At 39.7% G+C, this 26,961-nt stretch overlaps 1 protein-coding gene across 4 annotated transcripts in view; it reads right to left on the bottom strand.

Moving 5' to 3' along the window:
* myo6a (myosin VIa) overlaps nucleotides 1-26,961 on the bottom strand; it is a 374,163-nt gene that overhangs the window by 146,055 nt on the left and 201,147 nt on the right. For all 4 annotated transcript variants that reach the window (XM_041215736.1, XM_041215766.1, XM_041215745.1 and 1 more), the window contains exons 13-21: nucleotides 20,783-20,940; nucleotides 19,422-19,513; nucleotides 16,464-16,536; nucleotides 15,755-15,882; nucleotides 12,819-12,914; nucleotides 8,406-8,576; nucleotides 2,710-2,748; nucleotides 1,586-1,679; nucleotides 305-435 (exon numbers count right to left, since the gene is read on the bottom strand). In XM_041215736.1, the coding sequence (XP_041071670.1) occupies nucleotides 305-435; nucleotides 1,586-1,679; nucleotides 2,710-2,748; nucleotides 8,406-8,576; nucleotides 12,819-12,914; nucleotides 15,755-15,882; nucleotides 16,464-16,536; nucleotides 19,422-19,513; nucleotides 20,783-20,940 (982 nt within the window). The remainder of the gene's footprint in view (nucleotides 1-304; nucleotides 436-1,585; nucleotides 1,680-2,709; nucleotides 2,749-8,405; nucleotides 8,577-12,818; nucleotides 12,915-15,754; nucleotides 15,883-16,463; nucleotides 16,537-19,421; nucleotides 19,514-20,782; nucleotides 20,941-26,961) is intronic.

Raw genomic sequence — 26,961 nt, 5'->3', positions numbered from 1 at the left:
GAATGGAATCAAGCCCAATCCTCCCCTATCAAACATTCACACAAGCGCATGCTCGAGTAGTAGGGTCAGGATCTCTGGTCGGTTTGCTCCTCTACCTCAATTCAGGAAAATTAAGGCCAATTGCTACATCCCCACCACTTGCCCAACTGAGATCGTTGAATTAACATAGATCAGGGTCAAACTTATGACCTTTCTAATCTGTAAGGCTGCAGTTATGCAATGTGATAGCCTGCTGAGTCATTCGGCAGGATATTCCTTCATGAAGCTTATTGAAAGAAATTCAAAGCTTTACTCTAGTAAGTACCTTGCAGAAGAGCCTAGGGTCCAACCTGCAGAGTTTTGGAGGCATGTACTTCTGGTACATGTTGTAAAGTTCATGGAATGGAGCACGTGATGGAAATCCACCCTGCATGAGGTCTAGCACAGACACCATACCTACACAACAAAGCAACCATTGAAAGCAATGCAGTTCACATGTATAATCTTTCAATCAAAATGGGAAAGAACATAAATCCACTTTAGAGCAAGAACTGAACCATGGCTTATTTTATCTGGTAATTTTGAATATTATGAGAGTCAAATCATGGAATGAACTCAACCACCAGAATAAATTCCAGACACTGTTATGAAACAGCCATTAAAACACCCAATCATTTAGGATATTTTTGCCTCTTGGAACGGGGAGTGCACGTGTGGATGTAAAATCCAAGGAGGCAGCTATGGTAGGGCAAAATGAGAGCATGAATTTTGGAACCAATGCGCTGGGCAAATTTGAAGCCTGTAGAAGATGGGGTGATGGGAGCATGGGGAGAGGACATGCACTGTGACATTTTGGATGAGCTACGTTTACAGAGAAGGCAGTAAGGAGGCCAAAGTGTGAGAAAAGTTGAGTCTCAAGGTGATAAAGGAGCAGGCTAGGGTTTTGGTGGTGAAGGCAGGAAATGCCATAGAAGAAACTGGTCTAATTAGTGGAGATGATGTGCAGGGAGGATGCTGAGCACTGGGTCAAGTACAGTGTCAAGGTTCTGCACCTACTAGCTTAGGTGACAGGTGACAAGGGGTGGAGTCAAAGACAGATGCAAGAAGGTGCCAGGAGGAGTCAAAACAATGGATTCATGATTTATCAATGTCAATTTGAAGGAAATTTCGGCTCATCGATACTTTAATGTTTGACAGGTATTTGGAGTGGGTAGCTACAGACACTGAGTTGATGGATGAGGCAAAGGGGTAAATTCTGGTATCATTACGATACATCTGTAAGCTGATCGGATGCTCCTGGGTTATGTAGCTGCAAATTATGAAGAGCAGCAGAAAGGATGCAGTATACCAAATGTAATCATGTGGGCAAAAGAGAGGCCATGGTGATTAGGTGGTGGAATGGGAGCATATAGAAGACTTCCTGGATAAGAGGAACATACCAAGAGCTGAAGAAGAGATGGGGTACGAATGGGAGAGAACATAATACACATGGGCTTTGTTGGGCAGTGTGCAGGAGGAAGAGCTTAACACTTAATGAAACATATTGATATCATAGAACATAGGCTGAAGATATGGTGAATATACAGCAACTGAAAAATAATCTCACCTGAACACTGAAGCTGTGACAAAATTTGTGCCCCTTCAAACTGATGACTTGTCATTTTGAGATTAGGTTTGATGCATCGAATAAAGCTGGATCCCTAATGAAAAACAGTGAAATAAAATGAAATGAAATGCAGTGAGTGACACACATCATTTGTGCTAATTTACATCAAGTTTCACTGTAGTGAAAATATTTCTCTCCCAATACTTTATAACTTCTATTACCAGTTTTTGTGATAAACCTACTTTTAATTTGCAACCAGAATTGAATACAGTTCCCATAACAAGCAGCAGCATCACTTTCATTGATACTATAGCATGCTTGCTCATAACACACCATGCCACCAAGTGTTTACTCGGCACACAATAAATTTTTAATCTCAACTGAGCCATGAGGGAGTTGGTAAACCAAAGGATGCGTGCTTTCTAACAGGGAGCCAGAGAAAAGTAATGCGGGAGTCACCCTGTGCTGCTACCCTGAACCCTGGTCATTTACAGAATAGAAGAGCCTGAGTGGTGGTTATCTGCTCATACTCATGACCCAAGAGGAGTGTGTGGAGTGCCACAGTATAAAAATAAATACACTTGCCATATACTTTGTGTGTAGATGACATACTAATTTTCTTTGTCTGGGTGATTTTCTACAGAGGTCAGCTGGGGCTCAGTGGCAGCGCTCTCAATCTCTGAGTCAGAAAGTTGTGGGTTTATGCGGCATCCAGAAACTAGAACACAATCTAGTGCAGTACTGAGGAAGGGTTGCGCTGCCAAAGATGTTGTCTGCTGGATGAGATGTTGCACTCTCAGGTGAATGCAAAAGATCTCATGGCATCTCTTGAAGAAGAGCAGGGGTCAAGGGTGTTCTCCAATATTTAGTGGTTAATTAACACCACTAAATAGATTGCCTGGTGAACTCACTTCAAAAGCACTTCATTAGTTGTGAAGTGCTTTAGGATATCCTGAGGTTATGAAAGGCTATATAAATACAAGTTAATTTTTTCTTTCATCTCTAGAAATTCACAGCAAAGCACTGCTCTCTCCCCGCAATCTGTGGACAAAATGCCCTGCTCACGAATTATGGGATAAAATCTCAATTTTATGTAACAGTCTAATATAGTTATTAGTACTCACTGTGCTGCGTAATTTGTCAAGCAACAGATTCAATTGAGTCTGGGGAGAGAAGAAAGGAAACAAGAAACTTAATGATCTGCAAGTGTATCAGTAGAACTTTCTGCTTAAATGAGAGGTTTTATAGTTAACTAAGCTTAGCACTACTTGTAGTGTAAAACAGACTAGCAAAACATTGTATAATGTGAAAACACAATTTACTGCATGCATTCAATGAGCTGCACATTAGTGAGTAAAACCTAATATCCACATAAATTATAAGCAGCAAAAAAAAAATTGCGATGCAATTTTCAAAAAAAATTTGAGATGTGTGTTGACATGTGAGGATAGAAGTGGAGCATGCAGCCAAACATCCTCCGTCTCTTAAAGCAGCACTGATGAATGAAATGATTCCCAAAAGAAACCATGCATGGCACGGCCCAATCTTAACTTTAACCCTTTCCACATCCAGCCCACTTAGCCGGTTGGTGTTGACAAGTTGCCCAAAACAACGGCTCTGGATATTTCTTCCCCCCCCCGCCACCCAAGAAAAAGAACAGTAAATGGCAAGGGCCAAATATAACAAGAGATGGTCCCTCTCATGGTCCATTGACTAAATACACAGCATTGTACTGTTATGAGCCATGCAGAGCAAGAAGCTCCCACACTCAATCTTATTGTCCATGCTGAGCAATGGGAGCACTGCAATCACCTCAATTGGCCTGGACGTGTGGGGAGAGGTAGAACATCATTTAGGTTTCTCTCCGCTCAGTGGCTCCTGCTGGAAAGGTGCACATGTGGAGAATGAGTGAAGGCAGCGTTAGTCTTAGGTATAATGATCCCAATAGCTCACTGAACCATCCAAGATAACACATGAAGAACTTGAGTAACTGCCGGGGCCTGAGGAACCCTCCCCGTATATTAGTCAATGACATGATAGGATGCGGTTAAGGTTGAAAATATAAGCGGAACATTTAAAAGTTTCTGAGATATCTGAACCAGTCTCAATTCAGTATCATTGGTTATTTGATTTCAATACAAGGCTTGTTTGCATTAATGTTCCTTTCCCAGGTAATGGTGCTTCACCCCTCTGAACTTAAATGTAACGATACCTACATGGAAAAATAAACACTTCAGTCTACATCAGTCTGCAAAGCGTTTGTGATGACTAACAAATCAAATTCATTGCATGGTGTTAATGGTGCATTTTCATTTGTGAGAATGCTTACTCACCCTTCTTCAAGGCAAGCTGAAAGCTCCTATTTGGGGCATAACTGGGAGCAAGGTTAGGATAATGATATAAAATGGAATTATTTTAAAAATGCCAATTTTTGGAATCCCTGCTGTATCCAACAGGTTAGGTGCACAGATCCAGATTTTCACTCAACTGGAGGGTTCTACCATTGATGGTGCAACAAGCCAGACTGCGATCAGCTGGCAATTTTGCAAACATCAAGGTATTTCAGAAAAGTGTTGTCAGGATTGAATGTATGTAAATTTAATAATTGATGAGCGTGTTCATATCAAAATAAAGTATCCAAAAGGGATGCTGGAAGCACTCACAATATTACAATGGATATACAAGGTTTGTAAAGGCTACAGTCAGATGTAGAGTAACTGAAGAACCAATTGTTATTACAAATAGCTGGCTACCTAGACTGAAATTTTGTTCCAGGATTAACTTTGTGCAGAAAAGGGTTAGAATGCCATCTTAATCAACCAGCCAATACCAGTGAAGTCAGTGTTCTAAGCAGGTGCATTACTAGTGTTTGGTTGCTTGAGTAAAGATTTACCTGCTGTTGTCTACTTTTCCTTTCCTAACCTCCCTATAGTTTTCTCTACTCATCCTGAACTGGAGCCTCTCAGATCAAGTCACTGCCTGAGGAAAAGGTGCAGGAAACAGGTGGAAAAGACAAGGCCTGAAAGTCGGCTTACTATAAGTAGAAGACAGGAAATTAGGAGAATGCATCAGAAATTGTGCCAATGGACAATAGGAAGAACTATGTGAGGATTATAAACGTCATACTTAGAGCTTTTAACATCAATTGATATGTTCTCTTTTGAACCCGAAATGTTCAAGTTAATGATCCACAAGAATGTAATAAAAAATGCAGAAAACCATCTTTACATTGAAGTGGTTATTAATTGAAATTTTACTTATTCAAAACACGATCAGTTAAGCTTTTTTCTAATGAAGAGTCATACGGACTTGAAACATTAACTGTATTCCTCTCCACAGATGCTGTCAGACCTGCTGAGTTTTTCCAGCTATTTTTATTTTTGTTTAAGATTTTTTCTGGTTTGACATTTGCTGCCGTTGTATCAGTGATGTACATTCCAATGCATAGCTGGGACAGATTTACACACAGTTGGTTTGCAATAACTGAATAAAATCTGCAGCTATCAGCAATGGAAATCACAGTTCTGATGTAGTCAATACTGAAATTCAGATTACTAGAGGACAAAAAGTATATTTTTCAAAGACATTTTATAAACCTCAGCTGAAAAGGCAAGGAGAATAGAAATATTGACAAGAAAGCAGTGAAGAGCAGTAAGTTACTTAGGCCTAGAAATATCAGAGATGGATAAGACCTGACAAGACATGATTTAAATCTCATTGCATGGTTTTGAATGCTAACTATAAGCAGAAAATCTCAACTGACATCATGGCCATGTAAAATGCAGAATAACTAACCAGAGCTCAAGTAAAAATGTATTTCATATTAGCTAGCATATCACCAGATAGTGCATTTACAACAGGGCTTAAGAGCAGCATGTCATCCTGGGATCTTAAGCAGTAACAGGACATACTCAAGAATGGTTACTGGACTGCACAATGTAACTGATGCTGAATGAAATACTCTCCGCCAGAAGGGCAGAATTTGCCTTGAACCCTACTAAACACAGTAACTTTTATTAGTCAAATTCCTGAAGACTATTCTGTGTTAGCCAGCTCCCTGTGTTTACGCTGACTCTTGTCCCTGCAGCCAGTTTCAGTAGAATGAATATCAAGATGAAGGACACTTGGCCCCAATCTAAACTATCACCTATACAAATAGTATACATCAATCATCAAAAATCAGCACATTTTCAGGCTAAACATTGAATTTTTGCCTAAAGTAGAAAGAGTTGCAATGGGTGATGAGTTCTAACTTTTCAAATTTATTTGTAACAGATGCCAGCTTTGGTTCAGTTGGTAGCACTCTCACTTTGAGTTCAAGCCCCACTCCAGGAACTTGAGCACATAATTTAGGTTGGCACTTGAGTGCAGTACTGAGGGAGTTGGAAGTGCTAACTTTCTACTCACTTCCTGCTTGCTGCCTCTCCTGCTCGCCTAACCTCTAGCTCGCTCAACCCGCTCCTTGGTCCACAGATCACTGCAGACCTTCCCTCTTGTGACCTTTGGTCTCTGCTAATCCCTGACTCTATCTCCCTCTAGCTGCCAACCCTCCAATTCACAGCCTCTGCTGCTCCCTGACCCTCCCTTACACTGCCAACTCTCGAGTTCACAGCATCTGCAATTTCAACCCTCCCGGTCACTGGGAACCCTTCCTCCTGCCAAACCTCCCACTCCCTACCTCCCCCACCTAACCCTCGCTGTGAGAGGGGGCCCTGGAGATGAGCAGCATGAGGCAGGAAAAGCAGGTTTGACTTGCAGAAGGTAAGCCTCGAGCTGGAGAAGCGGCAAGATGGTCAAGAGGTGACAAAGGCCACTCCAAAGTGCTGGTGATCAGGTCAAACGGACCTACATCAGACCCAGTGCAAAACGACTTTAAAATGAAACTCACAACACTAAAACTGCTAATATGGGCACCTTTAACTGATCGATGTTAAAGTGGAAGGAACAGTGAATTACTGTAAGGTTAAGTCTTTCTTTGCACAAAAACCCACTACAAAGCATTATGCAAACACTGTAATAAGTAACTTATTAGCACTTCTATGCTGCTGAAAAACACTTCATACCAGTGGCACTACACATATTGCAATAGTTGCATGTTAATCTATTGCAAGGACCCCAAGATTCCCAAAGATAAGAATTTAGAACTGTTCTCTGTTTAAAATGGGACACATTTACAGGCCAAAAGAGATTTAGCACAGTTAAAACTTACATCTTTCTCAAGAGGAACTGAACTTAGCCTGATTGAATTTTATTTTAAGGCTTCAATAAAAAGTCTCCAATTGATCCCAAGGACTTTGGCAACGGGCTTCTGTAATCAGCCTCCACAAAGAGTGGAGCAATGGCCCAGGACTGGTCATTCAATATCACTTCCTGTTGATTAGGGAAGGGGAGCTGGCAATGAAGAAGGAAAGAAGTTCCAAGACTCCATTCTAGGATTACTACTGATGCACAAGATCCACCACTTGGTGTTAAAACATAGGTCATGCCCTCTTTGATGATTCTGAACTTGTAGGGAATAGCAGCATAGTGATTATGTTTATGGATTAGTAATCTAATGGCCTGTACTGAGGGTTTAGAGACCTAAATTCAAATCCCTGCACTGCAGCTGGGGAAGTTAAAGTCAGCCAATAAATTGATCAAGAATGAACAGCTGGTTCAGTAATGGTGACCATGAAACTACTGGATTGGCATAAAGACCCATCTGGTTCACTAGTAACCTTCAGGGGAGGAAATTTGTCACCTTGCCTATATGTCACTTCAGATCCACAGCAATGCAGCTGACTGTTATCTGTCCTCTGAAATGGTCTGGCAAGACACTGAGTTAAGGGCTATTAGGAATGGGCAATAACTGCTTGCCAGCTGATGCCCATATCCCATGAATGAAGAAAAATAAGGTTGACGTTTGTTTTTGAAACATTTTGAAACATACATAGGTCACCTGGTTCACTAAACTCTAGCGATGAAGGTGAATAAAAAAGAAACCAATTAGTTTATTAGGTACAAATATACATGAAAACGTGACAATTTACTGCAAGAGTGAGGCAGACTAATGTCAAGGGCGAGTTAGGATGGTTTGAAAACACTTAGAAGGGTTATGTTTTGACACATTCTCTTCGCAATAAAACATAATAACATGAAGACTTCACTTTATTAAAGTACACATTACCAGTCCCTTGAGTTATGTGGGGAAGCTTTCATTTAGAGAAATTTCAAATGGAGCCAAACAATACTAACATACATACATATGAACATATGAATTAGGAGCAGGAGTCAGCCACTCAGTTCCTTGAACCTGTTCCGTCACTGAAAAAGATCATGGCTGATCTGATTGTAACGTCAACTCCACATTCCCATTCCCCACTAGCCTTTCACCACCTTGCTTATCAAAAATCTATCTAGCTCTGTTTTAAAAATATTCAAAGACTCTGCTCCCACTGCCTTTTGAGGAAAAATGTTCCAAAGACTCTCAACCCTCTGGGAGAAAAAAAATTCTCTTTATCTGTCTTTATTTTTAAATACTGACTCCTAATATGTCACAGCAGTGGTGAAAAATGCTAAAGTAGATCCGTAAAGAGTAAAAATTACTACGTGTTACAGGCTGAAAGAAAATGAACCAGGATAATCACAGTAGTACAATCTTGATGCCAAAATCAGGTTACATTAGAAAAAGTGTTTCATTTCCACTCAATAGGCCTTCTTTCAATAAGAAAGAAAAACTGTTTTAATGTTTCTTAAATGTCATGAGAGAAGATTGCAGATTTCTTATTTACTAATAGATTTATACAATTTTACAAATCAGGAGTTTTCCAAATGCATCTACCTTGAATTTATTCCCAACGCTAATGAAGCTCAGTTTTCCTGCTTTTTGTTTTGTGTCCTTATTGTTGTTGGTTCCTTCAAAGAGTTTCCGGACAAATGGGTCCTTCGATTCTGATACCAGCGATTCCAAGGACATGTGTAAGGCATCATTATTCTTTTCCACAAACTTAGCCTGTCAGGGAGAAAGTCAAACTGAGCAGTTCCTAGATGAAGGATGAAACTATTTCAATGACAAGAGCAAATATAACAGGTAAGCAAGCAGTGGAGATTTTTATGGGTAGAATTAAAAAATAGAAAATGATCCAAGACGGTAGTGGGAATTTTGTATAGGCTCCAGGGTAGCAGCTATGATGTGGCAGAATCTAAAAATTCAGTACTGTGTTTAGCGAAAAATGTGGTAAAGGGGGGATTTCAGCTTTCATATAGATTGGGATAAGCAGACTAGCACAACAGAAATGTAGTGAACTTCTTGTGTTGTTCAGCATCGTTTTTTGTAACAATATGTCCCAGAACTAAAAACAGAGCAGACTATATCAAATTTCATGAGTAATGAGCCAGACTTATAGTAGCCTAATGGCGTGTGAACAATTACTTAATAGTAACCATAAAATGATTGAGTTGTGTTTGAAAGGGAGAAACATGAAACAGCTAATATTCTACTTTTAAATAAATCTGACTTCAAAGGAATGAGACAGAGGCTGTCCCCAGTAAACTGGGCAACTCTGTTAATGGGTAAAACAGCAAAGAGGATGAATGGGAATAGAAACAGAAAATGTTGGAAAAACTCAGCAGGTCTGGTAGCATCTGTGGAGAGAGAAGCAGATTTAACATTTCAAGTCTGTATGACTCTTCTTCAGAGAAGAGACTCAAAACATTAACTCTGTTTCTCTCTCCACAGGTGCTACCAGGCCTACTGAGTTTTTCCAGTATTTTCTGTTTCTATTTCAGATTTCCAGCATCCGCAGCATTTGGTTTTACCTTATGTTCACAAAATAATTTAAAATGATACAGAACCAGTTTACACCCCTAAAGGGCAAGAGTCCTACATTCCATAAAAAACAACCAAGTGTGGCTGAAAACAGCCGAAAACACATGACTAAATTGGTTAAGGACAGCATAAAACCAAAAGAAAAAGCATACATGAATGCAAACAGGCACAGGTCCCAGTGACGGGGAGAGATACAAAAGAACATAAGGTGACTAAACAGGGAGAGCTACAAAGTGTAAAGGAACTGGGAAAGGATATCAAAATCAACACAATTTTTAAAAAATTACATTAGAAAAATGTGATTAGAAACAATGTGGATCCCTTAAAAATTAATAACTGACATTTTAAATGAAAATAAAGAAATGGCAGACATGTTAAATAATTACTTTGTGTCAGTATTAACAGGAGAGGAACATCCCAAAGTAGATAAATTAAATCAGCTATGCAGGCACATCAGTATTAACATAAGCAAAACAGTAATGAGGAAAACAATTACATTAAAAAGTGCTCAACCCCTAGAACCAGATGGCTCCACCCTACCGTTTAAAAGAAGTAGATAAGATCACTTCAGATGCTAAAACTATAACTTTGCAAAATCCTCCCAATCCAGCAAGTGTTCCTTTAGGTTAGAAAACTCAACTCCACTAATTAAGAAATACGAGAAAAGGCAACTGTGGAATTGTAGGCCAGTTAGCCTAACATCAGCTATCGGAAAATTATTAGAGTATAAAACTAAGGATAGGAACATAGGAGTAAGAGTAGGCCCATTCAACCCGTCGAACCTGCTCTGCCATTCAATATGATGATGGCTGATCATCCACTTCAATGTTTTTTTCCCCGCACTATCCCCATATCACTTAATGTTATTGATATTTAGAAATCTGTCAATCTGTGCTTTAAACATACTCAATGACTGAGCTTGCACAGCCCTCTGGAGTAGAGAATTCCAAAGATTCACAATCCTCCAGCAAAAAAATTCTCCTCATCTCAGTCATAAGTGGCTTCCCCCATATTTTGAAATTGTGTCCCCCGGTTCTAGACTCTCCAACCAGGGGGGAACATCTTACCTGCACCTACCCTGTCTATCCCTTTAAATATTTTGTAGAGTTCAATGTGGTCACCCCTCTTCGAAACTTTAGAGAATGCAGGCCCAGTTTCTCCAATCTCTCTCCTTGGGCAGTCCTGCCATCCTGGGAACAAGTGGTAAAGACTGAATAGCTTGAAAATTTTCAGCTGATCAGAGGGAGCCAGCATGGATTTGTAAAGGGTAGGTCATGGATGACAAAACTGAGCAACTAAAATAATGGACAGGAGAATGTCTATGTAAGCTATTTATATGGACTTCCAAGTGGCATTTGATAAAATCCCTCATAAGAGGCTGTTAACTAAAGTTGAAGCTCATGGAATTGAAGGTAAATTATTGACCTGGTTAGGAAACAGGCTGAGTTGCAGGAGATAGAGGATAAGGATAATAGGCAGATACTGGATGTGACTAGTGGTGTCCCACATGGATCTGTGTTGGGATCTCAACTATTCACCGTATTTATTACCAACTTGGATGGGATAGGAAGCCATATATCCAAGTTTGCCAATCACAGAGATAAGATGCATTGAACGAATGTAGATGGAAGTATCCAATTACACAGATATATTGATAGCTTTCCCAATCCACTTAATCTATGGCAAATGGATTTCAATATATGCTACTGTGAAGATATCACTTTGGACCTAATAGGATAGATCAGCGTGCAGTCTAAATGTTGAAAAGGTAGAAACAACAGCTGTCTGACTGATGAAAGGTCATCAACCTAAAACGTTAAGATAAAAGCAAAATACTGCGGTGCTAGAAATCTAGAACAAAAGCAAAAATACCTGGAAAAACTCAGCAGGTCTGACAGCATCTGTGGAGAGGGATACAGTTGACGTTTCGAGTCCATTTGATCCTTCAGCAAAACTAAGACATATAGAAATGAGATTAAATATAAGCTGGTAGAGGGGGGTGGGACAGGGAGAGGTTGACAGGGGGCCAGTGATAGGTGGAGGCCAAGAGGAGACATCTTTGGCAGTCTCTTCTTGGCCTCCACCTACTACTGGCCCCCTGTCAAGCTCTCCTGTCCCACCCACTTCTACCAGCTTATATTTAATCTCATTTCTATATGTCTTAGTTCCGATGAAGGATCACACGGACTCGAAATGTCAACTGTATCCCTCTTCGCAGATGCTGTCAGACCTGCTGAGTTTTTCCAGGTATTTTTGTTTTTAACCTAAAACGTTAACTCTGTTTCTCTTCACAGGTGCTGCCTGACCTGCTGGATATTTCCAGTATTTTCCATTTTTATTTCAGATTTCCAGCATTTGCAGTACTTTGCCTTGCGCGCAAGCTAGGGTTGTGTTCCGTAGAAGTTTGGAAGTTAAGGGGAGACTTGATCGATATTCCCAAGATATTAAGTGAACTTGATAAGGCAGAGAAACTAAAATATTTCTGCTGGTTGGGGAGTCTAGGTATGCAAAGGATGACAGGAGTTTGGACCTCTCTTCCACAAAGTGCAGTTGAAGACAAATCAATTGTTCATTTTAACTTTGAGGCTGATAGGTTTCTGTTAACCAGAGGTATTAAGAAATATGGGACAAAGTTGGGTAAATGGAATTGGGTCACACATGAGCAGTGGAACTTAGTTGAGAGGTTAAATGGACTACTTCTGCTACCAAATTGCAAGTGCTTAACCAACTGAAGCCACAACAATAAGTAGGGAATTAAATATACAGGCAAATAAACAGAAAAATTTATCATCTTAAACATCTAAAAGATAAATAATACTCTTCACACTTTCAAGTGATTCATGACATTAAAATACCTTTTAATTGAGAAAGAAAGGATTCCAAATGGTAAGGAAAACCTGTGGAAATACTGTAGAACAGTAGCCTGCTGAGAACTGAAAGCCCAGGCAGGGTCTTTTGAGAGTATCAGCTTTAGTTCAGTCAGCAAGTTGCAGGTTCAAGCCCCGCTCTAGACAACTGAGTACATAATCTAGACTGACACTTCAGTGCAGTAGTGAGTGGCTGCTGCACTGCTGAAGGTGCAATCTTTCAGATGAGATGCTAAGTTCCTCAGAGGGCTGATAAAGATGCAATGACACTATTCTGAAAAAGGATGAGAGTTCTCCTCAGTATCCCAATCAATATTTATCCCTAAACAGATATCTAGTCACTATTTTGTTGCTGATTTTGGGAAAATGCTGAATGCGGTGTGATTGCTGAGTTTCCTATGTTACAAGTGGCTGCATTTCAAAAGTATTTCATTGACTGCAAACCACTTCTGAAGTCCCTGAGATTGTGAAAAGTACTATATGAATGTTGGTCTTTCTTATATTCTTTTTCTGGTTCAGCTCTTAAGGACAAATGAAATCCTTTAGATGTTAAACTTACTGTTTCATAGCAAACTGCTCCAGCAAAGTGCCTGATGATAAACCCTTCGTCATCACGGACGTTCCTGTGAACCGTCAGCTTGGACTTTCTAGGAATCTAAACAATGAGAAGATGGGCACTCTGGTTTATGGCATCACAACAGCAGTGTTTCAATATTTCCCATTCTTGGGATGGTTTTAAATGCCAGCTCTGGCACCCTTTCAATAACTAATTTTTCACGGGTCTTGTTTTCCATCCTCCTCCTTCCATTGCAAAATACTATGAAACTTCTCAGGTCAAGAGATTGCGATAGTAATGATGGTCATTATAACTGTGAAACTGACAACTTCTATGGTCCACACATGTGCAACTAAATGTAGAAGCCCGGAAGGTACTGTCAGTGATTTCATGTTCCACCACAGGGAACACCATTGAACCCACACAGTTGTAAATTTTAAGAACTCTCTTGAATTGATAGGAACTTCAACTTTTTATACTATAAACACCTCCCCCCCCACCCCCCGCCCGCAAAAAGTCATGACTTTTGAATTAGGGTTTTTGGAAAGGTACAAAGTAATAATTGCTAAACAATCTCTCTGGCCCTGAAAAAGTTACTTTATATTTGTGAAATGTCAAATACTTCCATTATGATAAAAATGTCATAGGCTTTAATGTAACAAAAAACATTTTTTCTTGAAGTTCACGATATTTCAGCTTCTACCTTAATCCTATTTCTTAAGAACATAAGAAACAGGAGGATAAGACCATGCCAGCCATTGAGCCTGCTCCACCATTCAATATCATGTCTGATCTTCAGTTTCAGGTTCACTTTAATGCCCACTCCCCAAATCCCTTGATTCCTTGAGAAATGAAAAATCTGCCGATCTCAGCCTTAAATATATTCAACAATGGAGCATCCACATCCCTCTGGGATGCAGAATTTAAAAAATTCACAATCCTTTGAAGAAATTTCTCATCTCAGCCCTAAATGATCGGTCCCTTATTCTGAGACTTGTGCCTGTGTTACAGGTTTCACAGGAAACAAGCACTCAGTGTCTACCCTATCAAGCACCTTCATAGAATCATAGATTCCAGTTACAGTACAGGGGAGGCCATTTGGCCCATTAAGTCTGTGCTGGCCCTCTGAAGGAGCAATTCACCTAGTGCCATGCCTGTGCCATTTTCCTGTAGCCCTGCAAATTTTTCCTTTTCAAATGATGATCCAATCTCCTGCTGAAAGCCTCAACTGATCCTGCCTCCACCACATGCTCAGGCAATGTATTCCAGGCCTTGCATGTTTAGATTTTCCAAACTCCAAAGAATAAAGGCCCAATTTACTTAGCCTCTCATATAGGGCAACCCTTTCATCCCAGGGACCAATTTAATGAACCTTCGCTGTACTGCCTCCAATGCAAGTATATCCTTCCTTAAATATGGAAACCAAAACTGCTCACAGGTGTGGTGTCACCAAAGCCATGTACGCTGTAGCAGCACTTCTTTATTCCTATTGTCCAATCCACTTATAATAAAGGCCAAAATGCCATTTGCCTTAAGTGTTTGCTGTATTTACATGCCGACTTTGTGTTCCTTGTACAAGTACACCCCAGTCCCTTTGAACATCAACATTTACAAGTTTCAAAAATCTTTTAAAACATTCTGTTTTTCTATTCTTACCACCAAAGTCAACAACCTCACACTTCCCCACATTATACTCTATCTGCCACCTTAAAGCTCATTCACTTAATGTCTATATTTCTTTGCAACTTCTTGGTGTCCTCTTCGGCTTGTATTTGTGTCTTTATTCAGCTCTCTATAAAACTATTTTTAAAAACAAAGTTAATTAGTGCATTTTACTTCCTTCACTGGGTGTGAGAATTCTTCAATGTGATTGGCTGCTTATATGTTTAATAACATTACTGTTGCTGGACCCCAGAGGTCCTTTATAGTTGGCATCAGGATGAAATTAACATCTGGAAAGGTGAAAACCACACCGCTAAGATTGTATTCTTCACAGTCTGTGGCAAGTGCTGTCGCTTGCCACTGACCACGATGTTCAGACTGTTACCAACTTATACCAATATAAAAATGGCAAATGATTTCCTTATTTCCAATGTAAAAATCTGAACTGCAGTTACATCATCTAAAGAACTGATTCTCATTAAAGGCACTTAAGTTCGCTATCACTGAACTTAAGAATGGCTCCTAGCAGCCAGACACTTGGATGTGATCGTTTCACTCCCACCCTAATAACCTATTGTAGTTTGTAATTTCTGTTATAACGTGTAATAATGATTTGTTGCCGTTTCTGGTTGGTTGAAATGATTGAGGGCTTGAGAGCCACAACTATATCTGCATGGAACTCGGCTGACATGTGCACAGGCCACGACCAATACCTGTGTCAAATGCTAACTTAATTTCCTCCTCATTCAGCAAACAACAGGAAGCAAGCTTTATTTTGCATTTTTATACAAGTTCCTATACAGCTAAAACAGTCAGGGTTGATATGCAGTAAATGGATATATTCAAGGAGAATTTGCTTCCCCTAACTAGCTACCTGTAATTATTATATCAGATGCAATTTAACCAGCTTTACATTTTTTTTTGCATTTGATTTCCTTCCACTCCTGAATGCCTGGGGATAAGCAACACCCTTATACCATGGCTGAATGGCAAATCTTTTGTATGAGTTGGGCCACTCACTACTTTGGGGCCATTGTAGCCAAACTCACTCCTGTCCTCATTCAACATCCACACATGCTCTTTGAAGCAAATGTGACTGGGAAGTAATCAGGAGCAGGAGCCTGGATGATTTTTCTCTTACATAAATCAGGAACACAGAGACAAACCCTTGCAATCCCAGGTGAGACCAGTTACCTCAGCACAGATCAAGAAACAAATGGGGGAGGCCCTACTTTCTAAATGACTCCAGCCTTACTGCTCAGCAGACAGTAACTCACTGTGAGTCGGAAGTGATCTTTATGCTTCTGATGTATCACGGCAGTGAAATGTTGATCGCTGGCTTGAGGCAAACGGTTTTCTTCATCCAGGATATCCAGGATTCCCACCAATTTAGTTTCAATTAAATCTGTTTATGGGCACAATAAAAAAAAATGCATGCACATTAAACACTAGCATACAATCATATACATGGTATTGATAACAATGGTGTCTGGATTTTGCATTTCTAACATTGTAAGTCCCTTATGTGCTTAACAACAGTTACTTGAGCATGTTAAGATCTTCAGGTTACAAACTCAAATGGTGGAACCAGTAACTTCAGCCCGAACAGTCAAGAATATGACACGCTGTAACAGTAATGATATTCTAAGTGCCCTGTTACCTCTTCATAATAATAGATTCCAGCATATCCCAATGATCAATATCAGGCAAACTGGCCTGTAGTTTCCTGTGTTCTCTCTACTTCCTTTCTTGAACAGTGATGCTATATTTGCTACCTTTCAAGCCACTGGAACCATTCCAGAATCTAGGGAATTGTGAAAGATCACAACCATCTATCTCTGCAGCCATCCATTTTAGAACCTGTGGATATTGGTCATCAGGTCCTTACTAGATCTTATTAAAAAATGTCACCATTACATCCAAAATATACATCAGGAAAAACTGAAACAAAATGAGCTTCTTTTTGATGGTTCCTTTGATACATACCTATGCAATCTTGATTATCCACATAGTGCACTTCATTCACACCAAGCCCTTCTTTCTGATATAATTCTTGTTCCTAAAGGCGCAGAGGTCAGATCAGTATTACTATATTAACCATTTGAAATTATCATTGTTTGGAGCTTTCAGAACAGGTTTCTGATCAACCTGCATAAATGCTGCTCTTATATTGCCACACTAAGTGTCATTAATAGAAAATACACCATTTTTTGGCAGTGCTTGGGTTTCCTAAGTAGCATTATAATTTCACTGCTAGCTTTGCTACTATTCATTTAGTGTACTTTTATTTTGCCTTAGGAAAAAATATTTAAAAACTGGTGGGGGGGGGGGCATGAGAGAGAGGATTTTCATGGCTGCAAATGTAGGAGATGTTGTAAGCATGTACACACACATTCCTCTTTCTGCACCTACTAAATTGTTTCCTTAATACACTAAAATAAAAGCAAAATACTGCGAACGCTGGAAATCTGAAATAAAAAGAGAAAATGCTGGTAAAAGTCAACAGGTCTGGCAGCATCTGTGGAGAGACAGAAACAGAATTAACGTCGAGTCCATATGAGTCTTCTTCAGAGCCTCTGCGCTTCTTATCTCTGAAGTCATACAGACTCAAAGCATTAACTCTGTTGCTTTCTCCACAGATGCTGCCAGACCTGCTGAGTTTTACCAGCATTTTCTGTTTTTGTTTCTTTGAAACATTCTGCACCAGGCATCCTCAACGCCTGAATGAGATTGTTGATTTATACCTCAACAGGTAAGCACTGTGAACTCCATCACTAGTTTGAGACAGGCCTAATACATTTCATGTTGAACCTTGACAACAAAGTTTGCAGCAAGTGTTAAAGCCAAAGATGCATCCTCCCTCCATAAGGTTTGATTAATTGCATCAATAAATGTGAATTACCAAAAATATTCTCATTTATTGCCAAAGAGAAATACATATACCTACTTTATTTCAATTCTTACATTTATCTGCAGTGTTCAGAACCTTGACATTGTTGTCAAGTTTTTGTATTCCCTTTTTCCATTATTATTAATGCTCATGACCACATTTATAATAGAATTTGCCCACGTAAACTCATCCTGCAACTGTGCAATTTAATTGCTGAGTGCATGAGCTACACAAAATGTTTTCTGATAAATTTTAAGCTACCATTTAACCCTCAGAAATTGAAATTTCTAATGTCCAAAGTAAGAGTTTAAACAAAATAAATAAAACAGGGGGAAAGAGACGGGAATGAGCCACTGAGAGCTATGTTCTCACGAGATCCCCCATGGTACTATTTTTTTTTTCCTGCTGCACCATGCCATACTACTCAACATTTATTCTCCCTCTCAGAAGAATAAGAGGCACAACTGGAAACAGAGGGGTGATGTTTTGCAAAAAGAGAAAGAGGAACAGAAGCACAAGGAGAGAGAGGGAAACACGTATAACATGAAGGCAGCAGGGACAGCTTATCCATGCTGTCATGGGACATCATCCAGTAAAATATTAAAAGTCCTGCATATGGCACATGCAGCCTGTAGTACTTTCCTCATCATACTTAGCTTCTAAAACAGCACACCCCCCCCCTACTCATTAAGAGCAAGGCATAGCGATCTGCTATCATCTTTGCCAATAAAAGATTTCAGCAGTAATGCCACAGAGATCTATTCCATAGATGCTGCTCTTCGAGCAATTAGCTAAACTAAAATTCCTATACAAATGGATCTGCTTCAGAAATAGCTCCAGAAATAGAGATAATTCTATCGAGTTTACACATTATGAAGTGTCAAAACATACACAGCCCCCAAGTTCTAGCAATCCAGCTTGAAGCCCTTACTCTTACATTTTTTTTTATTCTTATTATTTCTTGGAATTTTGAGAGCTTGGTGTTTTGGCAAAACGTAGGTTGTCCCTTCAGTGCAGTACTGATGGAGCCAAACAGCTAGTTTCATTATGTAATGTCTATCTATCAGATACTTAAAATTAATGGGAATTTGAATTTCAGCTTGAAACTGCAGGGTAAACATCTACAAAGCCACATAAGTGCAGTCTCAGAGATTCTCCCCGTCAGTGGCTTAATGAGTGCAATGAATAGGGATAGCTAATATTTCTAAAAGGGCAATAGACAGCAATTTTCCAATTTCTATATCTCAAGTAGTGAGGAAATTAAAGCTGCAATATTTTAGGTTCCTTTGTTCTTCCTCAGCCTAACATTGGTGGTGATATAATTATCATGGACAAAATAAACTTCCATTAGGAAAGCCATGGATTAAATAAGGATAAGCAATATGAATTGGGTACAGGAAACAGCGTTACAAAGTCTGCAGGTTATATGAAACCTGGCAAAGTATAAGATCATGAGGGGGATAAATATGGGTTTCAGTGTGGTGAAATGGGCAGAAGCATGAAGAATAGAGTTTAAGATGGAGAAGTGTGAAATGATGGACTTTGGGAGGACTAATTTGGAATGATTCTATAAATGGATCAATTTTGAGAAGTAAAGAAGAGCAGGGTTATCTTGCTGTTCACGTACAGAAACCCTTAAAAGTGGTGGGGCAAGTTAATAAGATATACAATCAAGGACAAAATAAACTGAAAGCCAGGATCAAAAAATTAAAAAGGCATATAGGTTATTTGGGTTTATCAACAGAGGGTTAGAATATAAAAGCAAAAAAAATTATGTTAGAATTTTAGAAATCACTGGTTAGACCTTAACTGAAGTACTAAAGACAATTCTGGGTTCCACATTTCAGATAAGATCTAAAGAAAGAGTGAAGGGGAGGTTTATCAGGACGTTACAAGAACTGCAATACCCTGAAACAGAGCTTCCAGCCAGTGAAATACACTGTTATAAGATAAAATACCAATCTAATATTGGTCTCCGTGGTAACATACTATTTTCTCTTACACCAGTTTAAATCTAGGTTGACACAGAGTCAAGAAATAAGCACATGTCTTACCTCTTTCAAGATCCTCTCATTGAAAAATTGTTGAAGCTTCTCATTGCAGTAGTTAATGCAGAATTGTTCAAAGCTATTGTGCTCAAAATATTCTGTGAAACACAAACTGGAAAAGATCAGCAACACAGCACAGCCTCTAGACCCATTTGTAATTGCTAAAGCTCTTCTCAACAATCTTGAGAATTGAGTTAAACTGCAACTTTGTGAACTAATACTGGTGCAAGGTGGTCTCGGATTGGAGTCTTGCATCTCATAGCTTTAAAACAGAGGGTTGTTTTTGGAGATATCCTGCCTTTTTCACACAGAAGCTGGCGTCAATGTGAATGAATCAACACGAGATAAGCTTTATCGGATAAGTTTTATAGGATAAGAGACTTGGCAAACTAAGTAGAAATTCTATTACAATAGACTACTCAAGGGCAGTAAATCCATCAGTTTCTACCATAAGTGATGGATCTGTCTTTTTTGAGCAAGCTTTCTTGAGTTCAAGTATATTTAGACAAAATGCAAAATAAAGTTGCAAAGCTAACTTGCTGAATATTGTGAATAGAGCCTCTATCTCACTAATGTCTTCCTCCCTGGTTCCCTCAACAAAAGTTTCCCTTCCCTTCAACTGCAATTCTCTTTCTCTCACTCTCTAAACATGGTCTCAATTTCTTTACCCTGGCACCCCAGCTTAGTGTCTTTGCTCTTCCTCCCCAACATATCATCTCAACCTTTATCCAACTGCATTTCTTTCAAACATGAAATCAATCTTTTGTCAACAAGATCTCAATGTCTACAGCCCCAAATAGGACGTGTGTCTCTCTCCCGCTGTCCTGCCCTCGGCCTTCTATTCTTCTCCCCAAATTCAGGCGCTAATCTGGGAAGGTATTCTGTGAGTTTACTGAAAGGAGGTCACAGTAAAATTGTAAGTTCACCTATGATTATCATCTTCTATCATTGTGCTTTAATTTTCATCACCACCATTAAGTAATCATTGCTCCAATTGTTATAATCTGGTGACCAGCTACCTTTTCTCTATTGCTGAATTTGAGCCTTTCCACAGTGATATTAATCCCAGGAAACAAATAAAAATGCAGAGAGTGGGGAGAGGGCAGGAAAGAGAGAGAGAGGCACCAGAGCAGGGGCCAAGGGCGCAGGGGAGGAGAGTGAGAAAATGGAAGGAGAGCAAGAGAGAGAACGGGAAGTGAGACCAGGGAGGAGACAGGGACAGAGGAATGGGAGGAAAGCGACACAGTTAAAAAAAAAATGGCAGATTGCTTGCTATCAAATTTACTATATTTTAGTAGAAGTTCAGAATAAAAATTAATAAAAATAACAATTTAAATGTTGAAAGGTATGAATAAATGGAAACTTACCAAACCCAGCAATGTCCAGAACCCCAATGAAAAAACTGGAACTCTCAAAGGGGAAACATTGATTGACCCGCTTCACAACATGGTCAAATAGGTGGCTATAAACTGCCTTGGCCAAAGCTTCCCGTGCGTTGTTTGCCTGCTCCACCTTTAAGGGTACCCTGAAGAAAACCAGAGCAGGTTTTAGTTAGGGCAGCCAATCAGCTTTTTTTCAGAAATTAGTCAGTGTATGGTGAAAACTCCATCTTTCTAATGCTTTTGTGCCTGTATAAATGTTGAGTTGCTCATGGTTCTTTTTGATTGATCCATGATCACCACAACTGCTGTCAAGTGCCTAAGAGACACTGATTGGATCTTAGAACCAACAAGAAGGAAAGCCGCCATGACTTACATCACTACAGAATTCTGTTTTTCTCTGGTCAAGTATACTGATGGTAACAATCCAGAGCTTGCGGTTCAATTCTAAAAACCTTTACTTACCCCACCACCAGCCCCCCATAACTCCAGTCTGAGCCTGTTCTAGTGTCTCAAATCAACAGCATCTTATGCCCCAATACAACTCGAGAACCAATGTACAATATCACAGGAGATGGATAATCAGAGAACAAAGAAAATATTTTACACTTATGAATAACTATTCATCAAATCCATAAATTTGTATAAACATTGTACAAACATTCTTTTTCACTTGCGATTAGGACTGTTTGCTTTATAGTAGCATTTTTAATTGGCAACAGAACAAGATATTGAATCGTCTCATCAACACGCCATTTCAATTTAGCAGATTGTGAGCAATGGCAAGTACTGTCAGTGTCTATGACCAACGAATAAATGGGTCTTCTTTTGACCAGAAGATAAAGGCATTTAAATTGAAAGCACAATTCTCCATTATTTCCAGAGGATCATAACTGACCTTGTGTTTTTCCCTGTTTAACCCTGCAAACATTTTAATATTTCATTTGAACAATGAGCAGTAATGATTCTGCATAGCTTGAAGCTGTCATGAAACAAATTATCAGAAACAAAAGCCAAGAGTGATTCACCATCAATTGGGTACTTCAACTGAGTCCCTTGTATTCTCAAGCTCAGTAACACTTCCAAGCAGCACACATCATCAGCACTAGCTGATTACAAAACAAGGAGAGGATAAACCACTCATGCTAATTACAACTTTTTTTCCAATTATGATCCTTGGGGTGCTTTTAGTGCTGATCTGCTATCCTGTATTTAGAGTATTACTCATTCTTATTGCACAAATTCAACAAAAAGAAAAATATATTGTTCATGACATTGCTGTCTTGTATTCTGAACAGTTTTACAACTCCCATGAAGTTACTAGAGTTATCAAACAAAAGAGTATTGTTTGAAGAATGTGCGAGCAACCTTTAGAAACATATCATCACTGATCTAAAATGTTCAAGAATTTTGATTTCTAACTGCTTTGAATTTTGTAAAATCAGTTGCAGTTGATACAAATTGAAGCTAGAAACCAAACAGCATTCCACAGGGATCGTTCCCTCCGGGACACCCTGGTCAACTCCTCCATCACTCCCTACACCTCAACCTCCTCCTACAGCACCTTCCCATGCAACCGCAGAAGGTGCAACACCTGCCCCCTTACTTCCCCCCTCCTCACCGTCCAAGGGCCCAAACACTCCTTTCAAGTGAAGCAACATTTCACTTGCACTTCCCTCAATTTGGTCTACTGCATTCGCTGCTCCCAATGCGGTTTGCTCTACATTGGAGAGACCAAATGCAGACTGAGTGACCGCTTTGCGGAACATCTTCAGTCTGTCTGCAAGCATGATCCAGACCTCCCTGTCGCTTGCCATTTCAACACCCACCCTGTTCTCATGCCCACATGTCCGTCCTTGGCCTGCTACAATGTTCCAGTGAAGCTCAATGCAAACTGGAGTAACAGCACCTCATCTTACAGCCTTCCGGACTGAATATTGAGTTCAACAACTTTAGATCATGAACTCTCTCCTCCATCCCCAGCCCCTTTCCGATCCCCCTTTTTTCCAATAATTTATATATATTTTTCTTTTCCCACCTATTTCCATTATTTTAAAATGTATTTCCATCCATTGTTTTATCTCTCCCTTTTAACAAATTTTGATCCCTTCCCCCCACCCCACCCCCACTAGGGCTCTGTACCTTGCTCGTCCTGTTTTCTACCCTTAATGTCACCTATTAGCACATCTCTTAGCTAATATCACCACCGTCAACACCTCTTTGTCCTTTTGTCTATGACATCTTTTGGCAATCTTCACCTATCACTGGCCCTCTATCCAGCTCTACCTGTCCCACCCCCCACTTAAACCAGCTTATATTTCACCTCTCTTCTATTTTTCCTTAGTTCTGTTGAAGAGTCATATGGACTCGAAACATTAATTGTATTCCTTCAGCAGATGCTGTCAGGCCTGCTGAGTTTTTCGAGGTATTTTTATTTTTGTTTTTGCTTTAAGCACAAATAATTTCCCAGCTACTGTATAAACTACCAACAACTTGCATTCATAAGTAACTTTACTATCGTAAAACATCCCAAAGGTTTTCATAGGGGTGCAACCAAGTGAAAATTTAACAACAAGCCACAAAATGGGATATCAGGACAGATGACCAAAAAGCTTGGCCAAACAGAAAGACTGTCTTAAAGGAGGAAAGAGAGGTAGAGAAGTGGAGAGGTTTAAGGAGGACATTTCACAGCTAATGCCTTGGCACCTGAGACAAGGACACCAATGGTAGAGTGATCAAAATCAGGAATGTGCAAGAGACCAGAATTGGAGGAGCGCAGATATCTCAGATGCTGTAGAGCTGCTGAAGGTTATAGAGATAGGGAGGGCTAAGATCATAGAGGAATTTTAAAAGGAAGAGATGTTGAAAGGGAGAGATTTTAAAATCGTAATTAAGATAAACAAGCATTTCATCCTGATATTTTGAATTGTTTTATCAAAGAAAGGGTTCAGAAATTATTTTACAATCGTAGTGTAGGAATTACTGGTCATGTAAGCAAGAACTTAAGAACAATAGACATTAACTTCCATTATTCAAGAGACATAGAATATAAAAACAAGGAGCTAATATTTAACTCACACGAGGCCTCAGATAGGCTATGCTTGGAGCACTGTATATAGCTTTGGTCATGCCATTATAGAAACATAAAGACCAATGGAAACATTGCAGCATAGATACAGTGGGTCATTAGCAGGGATGAATGTGGGGCAATGAAGAGAATGTTGATGCAGTTGGAGCTCATTTTACTAGAGCTGAGAAGGTTAATAGGTGACCAGATAGAAGTTTTTGAAATTATGAAGGGTTTTGCTAGGATAAGTGGATAGTAACTGCTAGACACAAATTTAGAATAAATCACCAAAGGGATGCAAGGATCCTTTTCTGTTTTTATACAAAGGATGGCTAGAATTTGAAATACATTCTTTCAGAAAATAATTAAATAGCAGTTTGAAAGACAGGAGTACCAAAGGATTTCAGGAATTGAGGATAGTGGGAGTAAACTGGCTGAGATATTAAAGGGTATGGGCAGTAAGGAGAGTGGGATTAGATTGGCTGAGATATTAAAGGATATAGGGAGTGAGAAGGTGAGTAGGATTAGACTGGCCCAAGTAGGAAAAAACACTGGGACAGACAGAGGGACAAACTGCTTGTTTTGCGCTGTAATACTGATTCAATTTTCCAATTTCAGCTTAATAGTATGTATTACAAGTTATTGAATCTACTAAACATCAGACACAGGATATAAAAGCCATGGGGTGGTTCATTTGTGGGTGGATGACCAGAATGAACAGTCCTCAGTATACTCAATTCCAGGCAACTAGAGGCTACAAACATGCTAAAATATTAGATTTTAAGAACACTCGCTGCACAAGATGGCAATATGTACTACAGGTATACAATTGGCCAAGAAATGATGATCTGTCTGGCAGACAACCTATTATGAACTCTTAAGGCTTCAACCTTGGCTTAACGGTAGCAACTCTTGTCTATGAGTCAGAAGTCAGACAGGCCAAACTCCATTCTAGAGGCTGAGTACGAAACGTAGGTTGACACCTCTGTGCAGTTCTGAATGAGTGCTGTACTCGGATTCAATGCTTGAAAGAGTGGCGGAAGCAGCTTCATTAGTAACTTTGAAAAGAAAATTACATGAGTACTTGAAAAGAAAAGTAGGTGGGGCTGCAGAGAAAGCATAGACGAGTGGAACTAATTGAATAGATCGAACTGGGCAGCCATCACAGGTATCATGGGCGGAATGGCCTCTTGTGTAATAAGATTCTATGACAGATCTACGGAAAGAAAATAGAAGAGAAGCAATGAAACATTAGAGGTGGTAAAAGGGGGATAGAAAAAAATTGCAAAGTAACAAAAGGAAATAACAAAATATCTGGTTAATGAAAAGTAAAAGACCTGATTAGAGATACAACAACTTACATTTATATAGCCCCTTTAATAATGAAACATGCCGATGAACTTCACAAGAGCATTACAAAACAAAGTAGGGCAGCAAGTCACATAAGGAGATATATCAGATGGCTAAAAGATTGGTCAAAGGTAGGTTTTAAGGTGTGTCTTAAAGGAGGTAGAAAGGTGGAGAGTTGTAGGGAGAGAATTCCAGAGCTTATGGCCTACCCTGCTAAAGGCACAGCCACCAATAATGAAATTATAATTTGGAATGCACAAAAGGCCAGAACTAGTGATGATACCTCAGAGGAGGGACAGGTTTGAAGATTTCAAAGGTAGGATGGCACGAAATTTAATGGAGGGAAAATTAATTGGAGGGATAATAAATGAACACTTGTCCTGGGGCAGAGCCAGGATGTTAAGAGAGTGCAAGAAGGAGCGACATAGAGCGGAGCTGGGAGGTTAAAAGAATACGAGAAGGAGCTAGACCTAGAGCAGAGCTGGCAGGTTAAAGGAGTGCGAGAAGGAGCGAGACCAAGCGTGGAGCCAGGAGGTTAAAAGAGCAGAAGGAGTGAGACCAAGCACAGACACAGGAGTTTAAAAGAGCACGAGAACGAGCGAGACCAAGAGTGGAGCCCAGAGGGTGAGAAGGAGCGAGAGCAGAGCTGGGTAGTTAAAAGAGCTAACTGGTGTTGGGTCTCAGTCTGTGGACCCACCAGATTTGGAGAAAATCAAATGTGACATGATAGGGAACTAGGTAAGTGATTGGTTGGTGAGTATTTTGCTTGTTTTGCTCATTTATCCTTAAAATACTACTACAATTTATTGGTAACTGTAAGGTTTTCTTCATAATAAGGTTATTGTAATAGTAGTAAAGAATATTGGGGGTCGTAGGGTATATTAATAAAAATAAATGAAAATCAAAAAATAACATACTTCGAAAGTAGATAAAATAATTAAAATGAATATCTAAAACACATGTAATTAAGAAATGCAAAGTTTTTTGGTGTCAATGTTACTAGCATTTAAGAAGCACAATAAATTGTAGTATACATTAGAATCATTCTAAGTTATTTAAGAAAGTAATTAAATTAACTAAATAACATAAGTAACGATCCAGGGCAAACACGTCTGCAGAAAGTGTAAGCAGCTAGAGGAATTCCAGATCAGGATTATTGATCGGAAAGCTGAACTGCAGACACTGCGCAACATAAGGAAGTGGGAGAAATACCTGAACGCTTTGTTCCAGAAGACGGACACACCTGTTAGAATAGGGTCATCTGTTTTGGTCAGCAGTGAGGGATAGCAGGATGTGACCATGAGTGATGCAGGTAAAAGGACTGAGCAGACAGTTGTGGAGGAGCCTCAGACTTTGCAATTGTCAAACAGATACAAGGTACTAGCTACTCGTGCGGACAAAATTGAGGTCTGCAGAGTGGATGAGCAGATTGACCATGGCACCAGAGTATTGGAAGCCATTCAAGGTGGGGGCAGCTGGGGGGGTGCAAAAGAAATGCTGTGGTAGTACAGGACAGTATAGTGAGGGAGGTTGACCCTGTTCTCTGCAGCAAAGATCCAGAATCCAGAAGACTGTGTTGCCAAGTTTGGGATATTTGCTCAGGGCTGGGAATGGACATACAGTGGGAGGGAGAGAACTCGGTTGTTGTGGTTCATGTAGGTACCAACGACATAGGCAGGACAAGGAAAGAGGTTCTGCATAGTCATTATGATGAGCTAGGCACCAAATTAAGAAACAGAACTTCAAAGGT

Source organism: Carcharodon carcharias, chromosome 2 (assembly GCF_017639515.1).
Source record: "Carcharodon carcharias isolate sCarCar2 chromosome 2, sCarCar2.pri, whole genome shotgun sequence".
In the NCBI taxonomy this organism is placed as follows: domain Eukaryota; kingdom Metazoa; phylum Chordata; class Chondrichthyes; order Lamniformes; family Lamnidae; genus Carcharodon; species Carcharodon carcharias.
Note: the sequence above shows the minus strand (reverse complement) of the source record. Positions and strands in the feature narration are given on the sequence as shown.